The sequence below is a fragment of the Vulpes lagopus genome, chromosome 15 (genome assembly GCF_018345385.1).
Source record: "Vulpes lagopus strain Blue_001 chromosome 15, ASM1834538v1, whole genome shotgun sequence".
Lineage (NCBI taxonomy): Eukaryota > Metazoa > Chordata > Mammalia > Carnivora > Canidae > Vulpes > Vulpes lagopus.
Genome location: NC_054838.1, coordinates 15,489,964 through 15,511,256, shown reverse-complemented (window position 1 = coordinate 15,511,256; position 21,293 = coordinate 15,489,964). Strand labels below are relative to the sequence as shown.

Sequence of the window (21,293 nt, the reverse complement as noted above, 5' to 3'; positions counted from 1 at the left end):
GCTAATCAGGGAGATCGGCAGCAAGGAGGCTCCAAGTCTGCATTTTTACAAACACCCGAGCAATTCAAACTGGGGTAGGGGCGGGGATGGGGATGGATCACATGCTGGGAAACACTGGTGTGGGGGGTTAGGGAGAGAGACAAGTGAGGGGGCTTCTGTGATAGTCGGGGTGTAGGGGGTGGTCTTCTCTAAATGCTGGACATTCCAGATGAGGACTCCATGGCATGTCGCACAGACTGAAGACAGGGATACCTTCCCAGGATGCACACGTGAGGCCTGGAGGCCGAGCCTCTGAGCTGAACTTTGTTCACAGGGGGAGACCCTACGAAGGCCTAGCTTTAATGTTTGTGCGTTTCCCCTTGACTGCAAGGGAGTCTCATAAAGCATGCGTAAGTGGAACTCAGGGCCTGCTCCTGTATCCGTGACTCCCCCTTGCTCTAGCCGGGCTGAGAGGTCTGGTCCCCCCGACAGTCTTGGGCAGTGGAGGCACATGGAGAGTCATGGGAAGTCAGCCTGCCTACTCCCTCCTTGCTTTGGAGGAGCGGGCTGTGTCCCAGAGGTCACGGAGGTGGGAGCCAAGGGAAGACCTGAGGGCAGATGTGAGACGGATCCCCTCACTCCCAAGAGATGCAGATGAAGGACAGTGACCATGTTTTAATTCCACTCCCTTCTCTCTCTAACTCTTTATATTCGTTCATTCGCCAGGCCTGATCATTTCTTTTCTCTCCTCCCCTCTCCCACACCGTTACTGTAAGTCAGACCTAACTCTTCTTTCTTGCTGGCATTCCTTTCCCCTGCCTTTTCCATTCGGAAAACTCCTATTCACCCAACAAAGCCCAGATTATAGTCACCACCTCTTCCCTGTGGCATTCTCTGACTGTTTCAGGCTGGCTACACCACACACACACACACACACACACACACACACACACACACACAGCGTGTCTACCTGAGAAACAGTAACAACACCGGTCTTGCAGTCTGAAGATCTAGATATAAATCCAGACTATTTCACTCTCTCTTACTAGTTTTGAGATGTGCGGCAAGTGATCGATCCTATCTGAACCTCTTCCTTTCCTCATCTGTAAAATGGGTACCTAATATCCACCTCCTGGACTAGTGTGAGACTTAATAAGGTAGACGTCAAGATGGGTATGTAGACTATAAACACACATCATAAACTTCCCATTGGTGAATTCTTTTCGTGTCTGAGCACACTAAACCCCGCTGATCTCCTGCCCCACCTGAGCCTTCCCTTCAGCTGGTGAGGGCCCCGCAGGAGACGCCCGGCTCTCTGCCCTTTTGCTCTGTGCCTGCACACAGGGACCGACAAAGGACAGCCAGCCGAATACGTGACTCTGCAATCCCTCGTCACCCCTGGAAAGGAGGTAAAGGCCTTTTTGAGTTTGGCCCCCTTGGTGAGGTTTGGACACAGTTTTTATTCAGTGTCCCCAGTTTGGCCAGCCTGCCCAAGTTTAAAGTAGAGGATAGAGAAGTTTCTTCCCCTCCTTCGCCCCTGTCCCTCTGGCGGCTTTCCGTGAACCCCGGCTCACGAAGCTACAGTCAGCCTCCCTGACGACAGTTGTCATGCGTGGGCACTTGGGCCGCCACGGCCACGGGTCCAGAGCCCTGAGCATCCAGCTCCCCGCTCACCCTTCCCCGGGCCTGCCTCTCCCTGTGGCCCCGCCTGCCTGTCTCGCTGTTAACATCGAAGGACAAATGCAGCCCTATATTTCAAAGTCATCGGGCAGATCTGATTAATTTTGGAAATGAACAACACGAAGATTCATCACAAACTTTCAGGTATGAGCAGCAATAAACAAAACCAGAGCATGGAGCGCTATTTATTTATTAAAACAGTAAATTGAAGGGAAATGGGCTATTTATTTTGCACGATGTCTTCCACAGAAATAATTGGCTCATTAATCACGCTCTCGCTGTGGTCACGTTCAGAAGGTCAGGCTCGCCGGGGAATTGAAGCAGGGAGTGCTGTGGACAGCCCTGGCAAGGTGTGGAGCCCAGAGAGGCTGGCCCCCCGGGGGGCCGGGGCCTGTCCCCGGGATCCCGTATCACAGGGAGGCAGCCAGGCGGACGGAAGGCAGCACGGCACAGTGGCTACGGCCACAGATGGGCAGCAGGGGCCCTGAGTTCAAATCCTGGCTCCTGCCGCCTCCTAGCTGTATGACCTTGGGCAAGCTGGTTGACCTCTATTCCTTGATTCCTTCGTCTATAAAATGATGCTGGTGATGGCACCTAACTTGTAGGGTGCCAACAGTTAAGTGAGTTGACAAAGCACTAGCATGGGCCTTGGGGGCAGGTGTGGCGCTCTTATGGCCGTTAGTTGCATTTGCTTGTTCCGTCCAGTTGGAGCCTGGGCTGGGACACTCTGGTGTTGCTGGAAGCTTGGAGCACAAGGTGACTACGGGGTACCCAGGGCCCCCAAGGGAGGCCCAATATGATAGTAGAGGCTATGGGGTCAGGCTCTGTAGGCAGCCTCCTTGGGTTCAAATCCAACCTGTCTCTTACTGGTTATATGTCCTTATCAAACGATTTGGCTTTTCTGTGCCTCAGTTTTCTTAACTGTAAAATGGGGGTGATCACAGTAGCACTAGTTAATAAGATTATAATGAATGTCACATGAGGAAATACATGGAAAGTGCTTACCTCAGTGCCTGGCCGTAGAAGCAATCAAATATGTTGTTCTAATGATCATGCTTAGGACCTTCCCAGCCTGTGGCTTTCCCCCAGATGGCCAGGCATGGTCCAGGCATGGTGCAGGTGAGCAGACAGGCTGGACTTCAAGCCCCTTCCCCAGCAGGGAGTGGGAGGGGGCCAGAGCCCCAAAGGGGGAAGGGCCAAGGAAAGTGTGCCTACAGCCAAGGCCGCTGTGCAGCCGGAGGGTCCCCATGGTTTGGGCAGGTGACAGCAACGAGCAGGGGTCTGGGTGTGTGGGACAGCACAGAGCGGATGAGTAGGTGACCTCTTGGCAGCAGCACCCCAGCCAGTGAGGGGCTCCAGAGCCAACCCAGTGGACTGAGGCTCCTGGGGAGACTGAGCCCCAGTCAGTCTTCTGGAATAGCATAGTGGAGGGGGTGGAGCGGCAGGACGGAAAGGCCAAATGTGGAGCACACATGCATGCTTCGCCTCTCACCTGCTCACCAGTGGCACCAGAGCCAGAATCTTTCCCAAAATGTCACTCCAGGGGGCCATGACAAACCAAACTCCCTCAGATGGATGGGACCCATGCGCTAGACCAGTGCTACAAGGTCAAGGCCCATCCTAGGCTCCTCTAGGGCGGAGAGGCCAACTCTAGCCCCCCAAACTGGGGAGGGGCTGGGGCTGAAGCTGTTGAAGTAGCCTTGAGTTGCCGTGGCCCCTAGAGGAACTGGACAGGAGGAGGCGAGGCTGATGACATCCCTGAGGGCCTCAGGCTATAAGTGGGGAGACCTCTCTCCCTTCTCGTTCATCAAGGAAGGGGTAATGAAGTGGGGGAGTATGAGGTGTGGTCGGTTGCAGTGCAGGAGGCTTTCGGAGCACAAGAGGCAGCCTGGGGCATCTAGACTTCAGGAAGGCTGAGTGTGGGTGCTGGTTGCTCTCATTCTCGGCTCTTCTCAGGCCTGCTGTGTGGGCTGCATCGGTGGCTCCTTGGCCCTCTGCCTCCTGTTGAGTGTGGTCAGTGGGAGTCTCTGGTACCATATCTGTCAGCAGGGGGAAGGAGAAGTAGAGGTATTTTCCCCAAGCCTCCCCCTGCCCTCCAAAGGCTCCCTCCCTGCTGGGCTGTGGGCCCCACAGTGGGGGCTCCCCCTGCCATGGCTGCCGGTCCTGCTGGGCAGCCCAATTCCATGGCCGCAGCGTCGGTGCGCCCTGGAAGCACCTGCTCTTTGTCCCTTTAGCCATCCTGCTATTCCTGTCTTTGGGTGCTGCCCCCACCCCACCCACACCCCTGAAGGACTGTTGTCCCTCTCCTTAAACGGCTCTTCAGATAACCCCTGAGGGCTGCCACCAAGGTCTCCGCCAGGGTCCTGACTCATACACTGAGTACAGAGGGTCCTTTTTGTCCTAGCAGGGGGAGGGGTCAGCCTTTGCCAGGAGCTGCATTTCCATCCTCAGGAGCTGAAGATGGACCAGGCCTGTGGATAAGTGTGAGGAGAGCATCCTAGGGGAGTAGAAAGTACTGGGGGGCAAGAACTCGCATGCTGCCTCTTGGTTTGGGGATCATGACCTTGGCGCCCCCTTTAGCGGTCCAATCCCTCCCAGAAATCCTGGGGAGTCTCACCCTGGAACCAGGGGTGGGACCTGGGGCCAAGCTCCCCATCTCGAAGGGAGCACAGCGCCCCTAGGGGCTGTGATGAGGGAGGCAGCAGGAATCTGCCCGCTAGAGGAGAGGGAGGGGCAGGGAGCGGCCCAGGGGCTAGACCTGGCCTCAGTTGCTTCTCTCACCAGGAGCAGCAACTCCTGAGAGAGGGTTCTGTGTCATCGGCTAGATTCTGGGTGTTTTCTAAAAAACAAAACAAAACAAAACAAAAAACAAAAAAAATGCTGTATCACAGGCTGGATCTGCTGTATAATTTGATGGGCCTGGTACAAAATAAAAATGCAGGGCCCCTTATTGAGGAATTATTAAGGATTTCAAGACACCGGAGCATGAAACTAAGCTGGAGTGGGGGCTCTGGGCTCGAGGTCCCATGCCACACACCAGGTGGATCCCCCCCCCGCCCGGGAAGAGCAAAAGGGCACCTGAACGGAGACTGGCGTTATGTGGCGACAGTCTTTCAAGTCTGGCTCCCACGTATGGCTACACTAACTTGAAAACTTACCCATATGAGGGCCAATGCCTTCCTAGGCCCTTTCTGACTAATCGTGTTAGCCAAACACCAAGGAAGGCCAAAATTCCTGTCTATGGGTAGAAAGAGATGGGCTGAGGCCAGCAGCCCGGGCAGCAGGACTTGAGGGTCTCGTGGGGTCAGGATCTGGATGTGGCTGAGGCGTCTACTGCCTTCCCCTCGGTCCTCTTTGGCCCGGAATGCAGAAGGAGCATGGCGGAGGGAGGATACATTTTTGGGTGACTCTGTCCAGGTCTTGCTTTCCTGGGCTTTATTTAGACTGTTGTGATCACAAAGAGAGCAAACATAGACTTTGAGGGCCAAGGAGCCTCTCCATCTTGCCTCAGAACTACCTTGTGTCTCTTACCTGGAATGAGAAAGAATTCTTCCGTGAGAACCAAAGAACTCGGATTTCCTCTGCTTTCCAAGGACCGTGTTAAATGATATTAAGTGACAGCAGCCTGATGGTTATAAAAAAGATCTTTGGGGAATGGGCCGAAATGGCTTTTCTCTTTGGGGTCAGAGTGTGTATTTATGTCTCTAGCTATGTGACTATTGCATATGTGTGCACACGCATGTGCACGTGAGTGGCTGTGTAAGCCGGGCATGTGTTTACATGGAGGCAGTAGTTGCACGTCCCTCTGTTGTGCATATGTTCACACATGGGGGAGGGCCTGGGTATGAGTAGGTTCTGGTGTCTAAAGTCTTTATATCCTGCTCAGGTCAGACTTGTTTGTTGTAAAGAGCAGAGATGCACTCAGCCGACTCCGGGAGAAGAATCAGTAGGGTATGTACCCATGGGGTCTGGGATGAAGAGGAAGTGCAGGCAGGGCTATGGCTGTCTGTGGTCTCCATCTGTGTCATGGACATGTGATCCGGGTTCCTCGGTGGGGGGGGCGGTCTGCTGCCTCTGATCATCAGCTCCGTTTTGTACTCGGCTCTGCTATGGTGGCCCCCTCGTGACCTCAGCATGCACAGGGCCGTGGCATGGTTGTTCTTGCTGGGCCTTGTCTCTGTGTGTGGCCATGGCTTCTGGCCTTCTTTGCTGTCTCATTCTTTACATGTGTTTTAGTGCAAATTTGCAGGGAGAATTTGATTGACCCAGTTCATCTTTCTGTGTTAAGTCATTGATTACTGGCCGGCCTATGGACATCTGCCCTCGGGTCAGCTTGAATCCCTGTGGAGGGAGAGAGCGTGGTCATGGTACAAATGGGGTCACAGCTGGGGCTGAGGCTGGGACAGTTTTCCTCAAAAGGGGTGTGGACACAGAGGGCAATGACACACATCTCAGGTCCCCATGCACAAATTCCCTGACACCCGCTCAGGATGCTGTGGGTGACCAGGACAGCCAGGTTGCCCGCAACAGGCAGGACTGGCCAGGCAAGGTGGGTGTGAGTGTAGGCAGCCTCCTGGAGCCTGGAGTCCGCCCTTCACCACCCCTCTTCTGCTCCCCTGTTCTGCTTGAGTTGTCTTTTCCCTCAAAATCCATATGTTGAAGTCCTGGAAGTCCCCGCAGAATGTGACTTTATTTGGAGATAGGATCTTTACAGAAGGAATGCAATTAAAATGAGGTCTATGAGGATGGACCCTAATCCAATATGACCTCTTCCTACAAGAGGAAGAGATTTGGAAACAGCGACATACACAGAGGGAAGGCAGTAGAATGGCAGAGGGAGAAGAGGCTGTTTATAAGCCAAGGAGAGAGGCCTGGACGCGATATTTCCTCATAGGCCACAGAGGAACCAACTCTGCTGACACCTTGATCTCCGACTTCTGGACTCAAGAACTGAGGGACAACACATTTCTGGTGTTTGGGCCCCCCAAAGTGCAGTGTGGTCTTATAGAAGCTCTGGAAAACTGACATTCCCCCCACTCCAAGAAAAACTTGATAATTTTTTAAAAATTTTTATTTATTTATGATAGTCTCACACACACACACACACACACACACACACACACACACACACACACACACAGGCAGAGACACAGGCAGAGGGAGAAGCAGGCTCCATGCAGGGAACCCGACGTGGGATTCGATCCCGGGTCTCCAGGATCGCGCCCTGGGCCAAAGGCAGGCGCCAAACCGCTGCACCAAAACTTGAAAAAAAGGAAAGAAGGCACAGGGCACCAACATCCCTAGAGGGTGGGTTGGGGCTCCAGGTGTCCAGAGCATGTGACAGCCAGGAAGCCAGGCCCTCTCACGCCCACAGCCCACCCCTGCGTTTAGGGCTTCTGATCTGGATGCTTCTGACACCCAGCTTCTGGACTCAGAAGGAGGAAAGTCTGAGGCTGGTGCCTGAGGGACTCATTTACCATCTTTGGTGAGACCCAAAGGTGGAAGAGAAACGGATCCTCTTGCATCTCAGGAAGATCGCTGTGACTACTGCTGTGTGGAGGGCTGATGATGTGGAGACGGGGGAGACTGGAGGTGGGGAGGCAGGGTCCGGGTGAGCGATGAAGCAGCTCCAGAATGCTGTACTGACAAGATGCGGGGGGTGAGGAGTTGAGGTCTAGGGACGAAAGGAGGTCTCTGGCGTGAGCACCTGGTGGAGGGTGTTGTGGTCCCTGGAGTGGGCAGGGGGGATGAGCGATGGGCGGGCTCTCCGCATGTCACCCCCGCATTGTCTGAGGGATGCCCACCCAGATACCCAGGGCCTGCCAGCAGTGGGAGACTGGGTCCGGAGCTCGGAGGAGAGGTCAGGGTACAGATGTGGATTTGGGTGGCCCTGGTGTCTGGTGGCCCTGTGGCCTGGGTGTAGGACTGTTATGCAGGGGTGGCCGTGAACAGCTTCTCCTGGAGCAGACCTAGGGACTGGCCTGTGGGAGGTGACCGGGCATGTGTGGCACACAGAGAGGGAGCGGGGGCATGAGACAGGGAGGGAGGAGCGTCCGTATGGGGGACATTCAAGTGGGCCGCTGGGGCTCAGTCCCATGGGGGACCCCTTGAGACACTGGGGGATCAGGCCTCACATTTGTCACCCTGAAGGTGAGGAGGTGCATCCCTCATTGACTGGGGCCTGTTCTGAGGCCCAAACCCTCAGGATTTTCGTCTGTCCACGCACGGGCCTGAGCACATGCCTATGGCCAGGGAAGGGCCCCTGGCAGGGACCCAGGAAGCTGCAGGAGCTGTAGGTCTGCGGCTGCTGGCAGGTGACCTTTGGGCCAGTCAGCATATGGCAAGGTCACTGACAGCCTCAGCCGTGGGGAGTGAGGGGCCCATCCTCTCCCTTCACTACGCAGGACTGATGGGCCCCAGGGCAGGGGCAGGCGAGGGCTGGGGCTGAGCTGTGGCCACAGGCTGTGGGCCTGCACGCGGCACGGCTGCCTGTCCAGGGGCTCTTAGGCACTGGCTACGTGTGTCAGGGAAGGCAGTGAAAACGGGAAAGCAAGTTGTTTAATGTGCAAATCATTAAGAAAAATAATGATCTCACTCCAGGGTGTTCAGCGAGCCCCCAAACAGCTGCTAATCAGCTTGTAGAAGCAGTGGGGTGAGGCTGGGGTGGCTCGAGGCTGGATGTGGCTGACAGCCCTCGGCCTCCGTCTGTGCGCTCTCCTCCTGCCTCTGCCCCACACTCACCCAGCCCCTCTGCTTTGGACACATGAGCCTTGGAGTCGCACCTTAGATGTCTCACCTTTATCTCTCTGGGATGTAACTGAGCCTGGACTGGCCATGTGGTCCCCACTCTTAGGAGGCCAGGGCCCTCAGGGATCATCTCAGCCAATTCTCTCGCCAGCACCTGGACATCTGGGCTCAGGGAAATGGTGAGTTGGTGTCTTAGGAAGAAGCTGCCCCCAGACCCCCCCATTTTAACTGTCCCCCCCCCCCCGATTAGCTCAAAGAGCGCTATCCTGGGGTTTGCTTCTCAGAGTGTAGACGCTGGGAGAGGTCGAGGGCAGGGTGCCTTTGAGAGGAGAACAAGGATGTGTGGGGTTTGGAGAAGTGTGGGTTTAGGTAGCAATGAGTTTTAGGACAAGTGCCTCTGGGCAGGTGATACAGACAGGGTAGGTGCTGGCACCAGCTGGGTGGGCCATGGATGTTGACAGGTGTGGCCAAGTGTGGGCATAGATTGGCACACGGGTGTGGATATCGGTGAGAGCACCTGGGTATCAGGATGTCAGTAGATAAAGTACTAACAACTAAGACCTTATAGTATTTATTATGTCCCCATCACTGTTTTACATACATTTACTTATTGAATTTTCACAACAATCCCCTAAAAGATATTCCTAGCTTTTTTTTTTAAGATTTTATTTATTTATTCATGAAAGACACAGAGAGAGAGGCAGAGACACAGGCAGAGGGAGAAGCAGGCTCCCTGTGGGGAGCCCGATGTAGGACCCCATCCCATGATGTAGGATCACAACCTGAGCCCAAGGCAGACCCTCACCCTCTGAGCCACCAGGATGGCCCGATAGTCCTAGTTTTTAAGGAGAGGACACAGAGCCTGGAGAGGTTAAGCAGCTGCCCGGGATGGTCCAGTTAGTAACTGGAGCTGTGTGACTCAGAGTCCACACTCTCGGTCCTTCTGCCCTACAGCAGGGACAGGGTGCAGGCAGCGGAGAGCTGTGGGGGATGGACACGGGTGTTGGGATGCACAAAGTAGAGGCCACCGCGTGTAGGAGAGTGTGTGATGGATGAGGCTGGGGACGCGGGGTGTTCAGATGCAGGGAGTTGAGGCGTGAAGTAGAGGCCACCGTGTGTGGAGCAGGAGGCCTGGGTGGGTGCAGGAGGTTGGGCATGTGGCAACTGATCCAGCCTGGTGCCAGGCAGGGGCCTCAGCCTTCAGCAGGGAATCAGAGTTACCCCGACCACTTGTTAACCCCCGTTTCTGGTTCAGGAGTGTCAGGTGGGGCTTGAGAGCTGGGGACCAGACGTAGGGGCCCCAGGTAGGCAGTGCGCGGGGGTGGTCATGAAGCACAGGCAGTGGTGTGGAGAGGCGAAGAAGGCGGTGGGGAGGTGAGACTAGCACAGAGGTGACCTCAGAAGCATGGGTGGGTTGCAGCTCCGGGGAGGCGTTTGTTGGAATGGGGTGGGGGAGTGAGTGTGGGGGAAGTGAGCGTGCCAGACGCGGTGCCTACAACTCCCTTTGAGGGTCCTGCTTCCAGTGTCCACCTCCCGGGTGGGGGCTGTGGGGTGCGGGCTGTCTGGCCAATGTCTGGGCATCCTCTCTGTTCTGTGGTGGGAGTTAGATGGAAGCCTAAAGGGGAGGCTGTGGTGGTGGCCTGGGAAGCCCCAGTGGCCCCTCCAGGGTGAAGCCTGTGCTAGATGGCGTTCTCGGTGTGCCAGGTGGCCCAGACAGGAGGACCCTCTTCCCCCGGGGGTCCCACAGGCACAGGGGGTTTCTCTATGTTCACTCAATGTCCAGCTATAGAGTACTGATCCCAGACAGGCAGGTGCTGGGGCTGGAGGCCCCTGCGACCCAGAGAACGTGAGGGGGTGAGTGGGGCCAAAAGCTGCCCCCCTCCCCGAGTCTTGCAGCCTGTCACTCACTATTGGTCTGCTATGAGCCAGAGGGTTGGAGGGAGTGCTGGGGGCGGTGCTGGGGGTGTCCTTCAAGCTAAAAACAGGAGCCTCCAACCTGAGGAGGCCTCCTCGGACTGGGACAAAAGCCATTCAGCTAGAAGCTATTGGAGGGACAGAGGACTGGGGAACAGGCTCCAAGAAACACAGTCCTACCCTGAGGGCCTTTGGTCCCCCGAGGCTGGGCCCAGAAGGGTGACTTGGAGCCCAAACGAACAAGCCCTGTGTTATGGGTGCAACCGCATCCCCCAAAAGATAAGAAGTCCTCGCTGCTCAGCACCTCACAACGTGACCTGATTTGGAAATACCGTCTCTACAGAGCTAAGCAAGTTCAAATGAGGTCACCATGGTGGGGCCTAATATAAGGTGTCCTTATGCAAGCAGGGAATGTGGACCGGGAGACAGATCCACACAGAGGGAGGATGACAAGGAGACACACGAGGCACACGGCCACCTCGAGCCGAGGCACGTTGGAGGCTACCAGAGGCTAGGAGAGGGACTCACACGGATCCTCCCTCACGGCCCTCGGAAGGACCCGACTCTGCCCATGCCTTGCATCTGGACTCCCAGCCTCCAGAATCAGGACAGAATGAATCTCTGCTGCCTAAGCCACCCAGCCTGTGACACTTTGTCATGACAGCCCCAGGAAACAAGTACACTGTGACTCACGGAAGGAGCGACTGGATGGGGGCGTTTGGAGGCAAGGGTCACTGCTGAGGGCTTTGGGAGGTGAGGGAGGTGACATCAGGGGAGGGCAGTGGAGCCCGGAGCCCGGAGCCCCGCAGCTGAGGCTCCAGTGGCCAGTGAGCAACCCTGCTTTCTCCAGAGGACACATCTGCTGTGGTGGAGGCAGAAGGAACCTGCTCCGTGGAGGTGACCGTGAGGTCACAGTGCCTTTTTCCCCCCCAACCCCCTCCCGGGGCCTAACGAAGAAAGCTGGCAGTTTGCACGGGCTCCCACTGTTGGCAGGGGCTTCAAGCCTCCTTTCTCCAGGATGAGGACACAGGGACCCATCTCTGGCCACAAGAACTCCAAGTTCAGAGGAAGCGGGCAGGAATCTGCACTGAGCACCAAAATGACCACAAAACCCCTTTTCTTAATCAATAGTATTTTATTGTCAGTTATAAATATTTTCCATTTGTCCCCTATTTACAGTTGCAAAATAGTTTATGATATTATACCATCACCCACCATTCGGCACCCTTCTATAAACTCCATGAAAATCACACAGGAAATAAAAAGCTCTTTTTTTGGGGGGGGGCGTCCCACTAACCCGGTTCCCCCAGACTCCAAACAACCCCACACGGACAGCAGGCAGCAGGTGCTACACAGTAGCAAAGGGACGGGCAGGGGCGGCTCCCGGCAGGGTCAGGACGCCAGGCTCCTCAGGACGTTGGTGATGCTCCAGTGCTGGCCCGAGCACCTCTGCAACACCAGCTGGAAGCCAAACTCCGAGTCGCTGTTCTCCTGCAGCTCCAGGCAGCGCTTGGACTTGCGGTTCTGGATGGGGCCTCCCTAGGAGCCGGGGCGGAGAGTGGAGTCAGAGGGCAGAGAGGTAACGTGGGGGGGGGGCCGAGGGGCTAGTGGGGGCTAGAATCATCGGTGTGTCCGGATGCCTGGGAAGCAGAGAGGCTCCGGGGGGAGTGGGGCCCACCATTCCCACGTAGCCTCAGGCTCCCCATCTCTGACGTGCCGGTCTCTTCCCTAAGACTGATCGTGCGCCTCCGTTTTCTTCGCAGGGCCCTAGATCTTTGTTAGCCCAACTTCCATGCACTTGGCTGGGGTGTGGTGTGCTGCTTAATTCCTACAGCTCCTACCCTGGGGCCCAGGCCCTGTTCCCCAGAACCATGGGCTGGGGTCCTTGTTGCTCCCATCACACCTGCCCAGTTTCAGGCACTGTCTTCTCTCACCTGGACCAGCCTCCTAGCTGACCCCCTCTGACTTCCCGAGGCAGGGAAGAGCCATCTCTCTAAAATGTGCATTTGGCCTGGAGGACAGAGTTCAAGTCCAAGCGCAGCCCCCAAGGTCTTCCTGGCCTCGCCTCCTCCCTCAGCTCCCACAGCTTCCGTGCAGCCATGCCAAACTCCTGCAGTTGTCTAGACCTATTGGCATTATATCAGGGTTCCTGGACATGGAGCAAGCTGTGTCCTGGGTTGGGGGGTCCTTCCGCAGGCTTCCATAGCAGGCCAAGCCACAGTCATGTTTCAAGGCTCTGCTCCTGCTCCATCTCCTCCAGAAGCCTTCTCACCTCCCACCTAACCCCCTCCACCTGTCCTCCAGTCCACCCTGCGCTTTCTCCAGCTCAGCACTGTTGAGTGCTGGTGGAATTACTTGCTTACCCGTCTCTCCCTCCTCTACGCTGAGGGTTCTATGCCTTATAAATTTCTGTGCCCTCGACATCCGGCAAAGAGCCTGGTACATAACAGATGATCGGTAAATGTTGGCTGTCATAACCCGCACAGGTTGAGAAGGGATGGGTCACAGGACAGGATGGCAGTGTCAGGTGTTTCACTCTGGAGTGGCCCTGGGCAGGCCTGACAGCAGAGAGAGGGAGGCCCTGCCTCGTATGACCGCAGCCCACCCCCAGCAACGTCCCATGCCCGTCTCAGTGAACAGCACGCTGGGAGAGAGGGAGACAGCAAACTTCTACTGTAAGGGGTCATCCCCAATTGGCTGACACTGTCCCCCCCGTGACAAATGATATGTCAAAAGAACATTAAGATTCAGTTTTCACAGTGACCTAAGAAGCTGGCAGGATTTACTGTGGCTGGTCACACACATCCCCGAGACCCAACACTCCCACGGCCAGGGGTGTATCTAGCAGGAATGTGTGCACCAAAGACAAGCACCTGGGTGCTTTCTGAAACATGATTTGCAAAAGTTCCAACCTGGAAACAAACCCAGAAGTCCATCCATAGTAGAATGCATAAATAACTTGTGGTTATTCACATGCTGGAATACTGTACGGCCTCAAAAATTTACAAACTAGAGCTCCGCTCAGTATGAATAAACCTAACATATCACACATACACAATTCCACCTGTATACGCTTGCCCAACAGGCAGCATAGGACCCATGTTAGAGCCAGGATGGGGGTGATCTTTGGGGAGGCGGGCGTGGGAAAATGATGGACAGGAGGCCAGAGAGGGGTTGCTGGGGTGCTGGTAACATAGGTGTTTGCTTTTTTAAGATTTTATTTATTCGCGAGAGACACAGAGAGAAGCAGAGACGCAGGCAGAGGGAGAAGCAGGCTCCCTGCGGGGAGCCCGACGTGGGACTCGATCCCAGGACCCCGGGATCAGGGCCTGAGCCGAAGGCAGACACTCAACCGCTGAGTCACCCAGGCGCCCCTGCTTCGTTTTAAATCATTGAACATTTATATTTGTGCATGTTTCTGTATATATGTGTTATTTATTAAAAAATTAAAACAATTTTTTAAAACGCAGCTCCCTCAGAAGGGACTTTGAACAGTGGGTGAAGGAGGCAGGTGATGAGAAGCTGGGTGGCTAGGGGGAGCAGGGCTGTGTCTGTGTGTCTGTGTGTACGTCGGGGGTGGAGGAACGGAATTCCCAACTTCCAGTGTGTGGGACACGACCCAGCACATTTCTTTAGGCGTCTTCAAGGGAGGAGAGCAGGTGTCTCCTGCTGCGTCCCGAAGCCAGCGGGGACTCATGGCACCAAGAGCAAGGAGACAACAAAGGGGAAACCAGAGCAGCGAGCTCATCCGGGGACCACGGGCGCGGCCCAAGAGACACCGGCGGGCTGATGCCCTAAGGGTCAGAGGAACAGGTGGCCGTCCGACGAGGCCTCCGAGAGGACCCTGGAGTCCCCACGTGGGAGAGACTCTGAAGGTCGAGCCTCCTGCTCTCCCCAGCAGCCTCAATGGCCTCTACTCCAGCCTGGGCCTCCAGCTCTGCTTGGCTTCCTCCAGGAGGACACACGCAGCCCTCCTGATCCCGTGCTCTTTCCCAAGCTGCCCTGCCCGGGAGCGTTCTCCTCCCCTTGAACTAAAATCCTTGTCTTGGGGGCATCCAGCAAGGTGTCCCAGACTGTCCCCCGGGTTGCCACACTGGGATCTCCTCCTGCTTCTCCTCCACCTTTCCCTCCCAATAGGGGATGGTGAGGCCCATGTGCCGCACATTCTATGCTTTTCTAGGTTAAACTGGCCCAGTTCTGCGTGCAACAGCCTTGAATGATTCTTCCATCCTGGCCTGCCCTCCTTTGGACCACCTCCAGGTATTCTGTGTCACTCAGAACTGACTGCCAAGCAGAGGGCCACCGCCTCACTTCCACCAGACAACGGGCTCCCTCAACATAGCCAACAAGTTGGCACTTGTGGCCACGCCAGGCTCCTGGGATGACGACGGGGTGACATCTTCAAGTTGTCCACTTGCAAGCTGTGGGTCCCCATCCCGTCCCTTAAAAGCTGGACCTCTGGATCCAGAGACATTCCTTGTGACACTTACTCCGAGCAAGGCCAGCCCACCCCTCTGCCAGGCCCAGGTTTCTCTGGTTTGTGTTTCTGTGGCCTGAGCACACCTGCGGCCACACCGGGTTGGGTGGTGTCGCTGCTGCTTCTCTGGCCGGTGTGTGGCTTCTCTGACCCTCCAGCACCCCTGCCGGCCGGCGGTGTGCCCCAGCCCATGTTGCCAGGCGTGGGCTCAGGCCACAGTGCTCGCTAGTGCTCAAGGTCTGCCGGCCTTCCTGGCAGTGAGATGGGAAGGGGCAGGTGTGACCCAGGAGGCTTCTTTCCTGCCCCTCAGCCGGTGGCCGTGGGCGAGCCGCTCCACCCTCTGCTTCCACTGGGTCTAGGACCAGATGCTAATTTCTGTCCTGATTACTGGAGGACGAGCACAAGGAGTCATGGGAAACTCTTTTATCAGCTCAGAAACAACAAACAGATGTGAGGGTGCTCAAGGCACCGGATGGCGGCTCTGGAAAAAGCCCATGATGGGCAGGACGCGGGCCAGGCCAAGTGGCCATTCGCTCTGCTGAGGACTGACTTCTCGGCTCTTCCCCGGGGGCTGAGCTGGGCCTTGCCTGCCAGGGGCCGAGCTGCTTTGGCCACCCCCGGATCCCTGAGCTCAGAGAAACTTGTCCCAAACAGAGAAGGCCGCAGCCTCGCCTTTCCTGCTGCCGCTCTGGCACATTCTAAGCCTTCCACGGGGCACCTTGCCAAGCCCAAGAGAGGGAGGTCTCTGGGAAGTAAAGTGTTCCTTCAGGGACTCAAATGTGACATTTCCCAGACCCCATATTGGCCCTCCGGACCCCGGAGACAGGAAATGTGGTGACCCTGGGGCAGAAACAGCCCGTGTGGCCTCTGGGAAGGATGGGAAGAGATGGAGTGAGGCCGAGAGCAGGGCTGTGAGGGAGACACAGCCTCAGTGAGTGTCTGGACCTTCAGGGAGGGCGAAGTGTGTGGTCGAGGCGAGCTCCCTCCCTAGAGGCTCTGTGAGGAGAATCTTCTAGAGCAGAAGAGTAAGGCCTCTTGGAGGCCACACTGAGCAGCCCTGGAATGTGTCTTGGGAGCACATCTGGGCTATGGGAAGAGGAGACAGGCCGCCTCTGGTGCTAGAGCTAGTACCGGCCACGGGTGCTGGTTCCCTCCTTTCTTCCTTTCCGGACCTCAGCCTGTCTCACACAATAAACTCTGGGCTCTTACCTGCTCTCTGGGCAAATTCTGTTCACAGTTGCAAAGGAGCCTTCCTTTCCTCCATTTGCTCCCTTCCTGGTGAGCTTCGCACCCTCGGGAGCAGCCTGGTGCTGTTTCTCTCTGTCCCTCTGCCTGCAGCCTAGGCTCTGAGATAGAGCCAGTCGCTGTCAGGGCTGACGCTGTGTCAGAGGCCCTACAAGCCCAACCTCATGTACTCCTCACAAGAGCCCTGAGAGGTGATCACAGTTATTCCCACTTCACAGAATTGGAGACAGGGGCCCAGAAAGGTCGGGACACAGGCCCAGGGTCACATGGTCAGTAGGCAGTAGAACCAGGCTGGGCACCCCATTCACTCTTCCTCACTAGGACGCATGGCTAGACCCACACCATTTCTCCCACTCCATGCCTGTCTCAAAGTAGCGGTCTGGACGGAGAGCTGCTGGTGCCTCAGTGCCTGGAGTGGAGGCAGTCCAGGCTAGTTCCTTTGCAGGCTTTCTGCAGATACATGAGTCGTCCATCTCTTCATCCATCCAACAGATATTTCATGAGAGCCTACTGTGTGCCCAAACAGTTCTAGGGCATGGAGATACAGCAGTGACTAAACAGGAGAAGATCTTTGTCCTTATGGAGACGATACTCCAGGAAGGCGAGCAAACGGTCAATTCTCTGTGTGTTAGAAAGTCATAAAGCCATGCACAAAAATGTAGAACAGTGCTATGGACTGAATGGGAGTCCTTAAAATTCATATGTTGCAGCCCTAATGCCCAGTGTGATGATATTCGGAGGTGGGACCTCTGGAGGGTAATTCGGTCATGAGGGTGGGGCCCTCACCAATTAGATGAGTGCCCTTCTAAGAAGAGACACAAGAGAGATGAGCCCTCCCTCTGCCATGTGAGGACGTGCTGAAAAGGTGCACACGTGCAGGCCAGGAAGAGGGTTCTCAGCAGACACTGTCCACTGCCACCTTCATCCTGGACGTCCCAGGCTTCAGAACTGCGAAGAATAAATGTTTGTTGTTTAAGCCTCTCAGTCTACGGTCTGTATTCTAGTGGCCTCAATGGCCTCAGACGACTCAGTAAGAGAGCTGGGGAGTGGTGGTAAGCAGGCGGCAGGCTGCGGCAGTGACAAGTGGTCAGGGTGATCCTCACTGGGAAGGGGAGAGCTGAGTGAAGGTGCAACGGGGGTGTGTGGCCTAGGTGCTATCTGGGGACAGTCCCTGTGCCCCCAGAGCGAGGATCCCGCACCAGCACAGGCTTGGTGAGTTCAGCGAACAGCTCGGGGCTGGGGTGTAGCTCGGGGGCGGGGTGGGAGTAGGAGATGAGGCCCAAGAGGTCCTCGAGGGAGGGGCAGGTTGTGTGGGGAGTCACAGCCACTAGGTGGCTGGATTTTGACTTTTAATCTGGTGACAGGGCCGGCCACTGCAGGGTTGGACTGACATTTACCGGGCCCCTCTGGCTGTGGTGTGGAGTGTGGGGTGTGGACCATGGTGGGGAAGGGAGGAGGCAGGGAGGCCCGTGTGCAGGCTCTGTCCTCACAGCCACTGGGCCAGGCCCCAGGCTCTGAGGGGCCGGAGCTTGCTGTAGAGACCCCATCCGACCCTGCCCTCCAGCTGACCCTGCCCAAGCAAGGGAGGGCACAGTCCCTTGCTTTACCAGTCCAGCCATCTAAATTATTTGTGTAGCACATACAACTACAGGATCTGGAAACATACAATACTTTTAATTAAAGAATTTAAATGAGGGCAATTAAACCTGGCAGGAGAGATGCTACAGCACACAGCGAGCTTAATTGGAATGGAAACCGAATTAAATATGGAAACAGCATTAAAAAAAAAATCAAAAGCTCAATGTATAGAGTGAAGGAGGCTAATAATAATTCCTCGAGGTGGGCTCCCAGCCCCCAGCCTAGCTCCTTCTCCTGGGCCTCACTGGCATAGTCACTAGGAAGGGCACAAGAGGCCTGCGGGTAGAAGCAAAGAACTCGGGGCCCTGCTCCCGGCCTTCCTGCCTGACCCTGGGTAAGTGGCGGAGCCACCCTGGGCCTGAGTCTTCTCATTTGCTGACCTGAGCTGCGGGGCACTTAGATTTGTGTCGTGCCATGGAGCACTGACCGTATGCATGAGCCCCTTAGGCTGAGGCACCCCACATCCTGCAGGCATGCACCCCCTCTCTGCCTCAGTTCCCTACCTACGGGCCTGTGGCAGCTAGAGGTTCCCTAAGCAGCCCACTTCCTCCTGGGGTGGAGGCTGGGTGAACAGATGAGACTGCGTCCCTGGAGGGCTTACTTAGCACAGATCTCTTCTGGGTCTGCAGTGGGGCCCGGAAATGGGCCTTTTAAAGTTCCCAGGTGCTGCTGCCACCTGCGGTGCTGGTACGAGAACCCCACACCAGCTGTCACCCTCTTTCAGGGAAGGATCGGGCCTGGCTTGTCGCTTGCTCTCCTGACCTGAGGACGAGCATCTGGAGCCCCTGGGCTGAGCTCAGGCTGCGCTCACGTTTACCACGTAGGTGTTCAGAGGAGGCTGTGTGGACTGACTATTCTGGAGCCTTTGCTGCTTATTTCAGAGCTCCTGTTGCACTCTCCTTTCTAATTAATTTTCCACAGGCAAGTGGCCCAGTGGGTCTCCGGCTTTAAGCACAGTGGGCTTGGGAGTTTCCAGGTTAAGTAGTTAATGATTAGTAATCAAAGACTTCAAAGCATGGGTGGGATGTTAGCACTAGTTAAAGAAACTGTGAGATTAAGTCTTTTCGTAGAGGAAAGTGGTCCTTCTGCATTATGAATATTCAGCAGTAGGTTTATTTAATAAGTTCTTTGGCACTTGTCTTTCTTAAAGGAGACTCACCAGTTCCTGGGTGGGAGTCTGGCTGGGATTTGCTGAGAAGGCCCGCTGGACCGAAGATGGGGTAATGGTAATGTCACGTGCGAAAACAAAAAGGGTGAAGGGGGTTAGGGAGATAGCAGGGCGGCTAGAGGGAGCTCGCTGAGGAGGCAGGAGGGCAGCCAGTTCGCACACACCAGTGACTGGCCTGGAGGGAGACTCTGACCCCAAACTCCATTGTAGCCACCCACTGGTTTTCTAGAGGCAAGAAAAAGGCACCATGGTCTGGTGGTTTAAAGCATTCATCCCAGAGTCAGAATTCCTAGATTTGGCCCTGGACAAAGTACTTAATCTCTCTGTGCCTCAGTTTCCTCATCTGTAAAATGGGGATAATTAAGGTACCTACTAGCATTGTTGTGGCGGAGTTAAGAAATATTTCTAAAGCAGTTACAATACCACCCGGCACATAGTAAGCACCATATTAATGTTTGATAATAGATTTTAGGATCTTCCTCAGGTCTGAGTAGTGGGGATCTGAGCCATCTACGTCTGCTCCTGGATCCTGATCTCTGTGGGATGAGTAGGAGGAAGGGGGCAGGCCGACTGACGTAAACTGAAAAATCACACACTTCCAGAGCCACGCAAGGCTTTGTCAGTCCATCAAAACTGGACAATTCCACATTTGCCCCTTCATATGACACGGAAATAAAAAGGTGTTTTATTCCAGAGCTATAATGAAATACCTAATTGTAGTATTTTCTTTTTGATACAAAAGGTTCTTGAAGTTGGACTTCCCAACAGCGACTGGGGATCGGAGTAGGAGAAAGTCAAAGACTCCTCCTCCTTGCGTGTGAGGAAATTCTTTGGCAGAATTAGCCGTGCTCCTTGGGGAATGTGCTCTGCAAATAGGTTCTTTTTTGAGTAGGTTACTCATCTTGCATCAAATTATCAAATTAGACCCCACAAATCAGAGCCAATTATACCAGACAGGCAGAGTTGGCTCTATGTTCAGCTCTCTTCCGGGAAGGCTCCTCATACTCTAGAAAGTTTCTTCTCTCCTGGCATCAATAGACATCTCTGTGGTTATCCTTGAGGTTCCTCATTTGGAAAATGCATAAACATTTCTCAGAGAATGAGGCAAGCACAGGAGCTTAGGTGTGGGCACAGCCTACCATGGGAACCCTGATCTATGTGCACTTGGACTCCCCGATGGGCCTTGCTGGCATTTCCACCAAAGAACCCAACAGCCAAGGGGGACTGACGGCATGCCCCAAGGTCTGGGAGCAGCATGAAATACAATCTGAATATCCTGACATTTCATCAAAGCCTCCTGTTTTAAAAAAATGTTCACACAAATTTGTCCTCCACTCCACACGGTATGCATATATTTCCACCTCCCTCCTTCTAATCTGAAGTTATAGGAAGATGTACACATTTATCCCATGATTTTGAGTGCCCCACTTAACACCTGTCAGCATGTTGCACCACCACCTAAACGTGCTCTTTGTAGGAACTAGAGATTTCTGCAGCTAAGCAGTGTCCTTTGACTATTATCTATTATGTGGTAATACCCTTTCTCAGCGTGCACACATGCATGCACACAGGGTCATCAGGGCAAAATTTTGTTCAGCTTGGGCTTGGTGCACAGGAGGCCTTTGGTTACTCTTTGTGAATTTTCCTAAAAAAGAAATCCTTCGTTCGATCAACAGCACGTTGGAGGACTCCTCTGTCTCAGCTCTCCATTAGGTGCTGGAGACACTGGAAGTGTGACACAGTCCTGCCTTCTGGTGTACTGGTTGATGGAAGAGAGGGTCATGGAAATAATGGAAAAAAACAGCTGCACAGAGTAGGATAAAGATGCTCCTCATACAAGGAGTTCGGCTCATTTTCGAACTTGCGGTGCCTTATCCTGAGGCAAGTCCAGAGGAGCTTCTAGGTGGGGAAGTGCTCCTCAGGGCTTACTATCTACCTTCAGCCTAGACAGATGGAATCTCAGGGGTGGCAAGCCCTTAAAGCCAACCAGTCTAAATCCACGTAGGGCTATAGAGCCTTAGATGACTTGCTACGTGATCCCCTGAGCCCACCTCTCTCTGAGCTGCCAACCTCATGTCTGGACCACTCTGACCACGAGAGAGCTGCTCTATCGATTGTCCTGGATTCGCCAGTCCTCCCTCAGAGCCAACAGGACAAGACTGCTCTCCTGTGCGTAGGGCAGCCCTTCAGCTACTAGAAGGCAGAGTTGAGACGCTCCGGGTCTTTCTGGTCCAGCAGCCCACATTCCTTCAGCCATGTATTCAAATAGATGGGTAGAATTTAGGGAGGTTGGACCTTAGAACACACACACCATAACAGCCTTCCTATGGCAAGAGTCCCTTCAAGAATATCTTGAAGAGAGGGCTCTAGCGTTTGCTTAACCATCCAAGGTAATGGTAGTGGGGGAGGGGCGGCATCTCATCACCATGGAGGGCCAGTCCATTG

At 54.9% G+C, this 21,293-nt stretch overlaps 1 protein-coding gene across 1 annotated transcript in view; it reads right to left on the bottom strand.

The window, feature by feature from the left end:
• Nucleotides 1-11,435: 11,435 nt before the first annotated feature.
• Nucleotides 11,436-21,293, bottom strand: part of GALNT18 (polypeptide N-acetylgalactosaminyltransferase 18) — a 340,362-nt gene continuing 330,504 nt past the window's right edge. Inside the window, exon 11 of the mRNA XM_041730190.1 lies at nucleotides 11,436-11,859. Within this exon, the coding sequence (XP_041586124.1) occupies nucleotides 11,713-11,859 (147 nt within the window). The 3' untranslated portion in view covers nucleotides 11,436-11,712. The remainder of the gene's footprint in view (nucleotides 11,860-21,293) is intronic.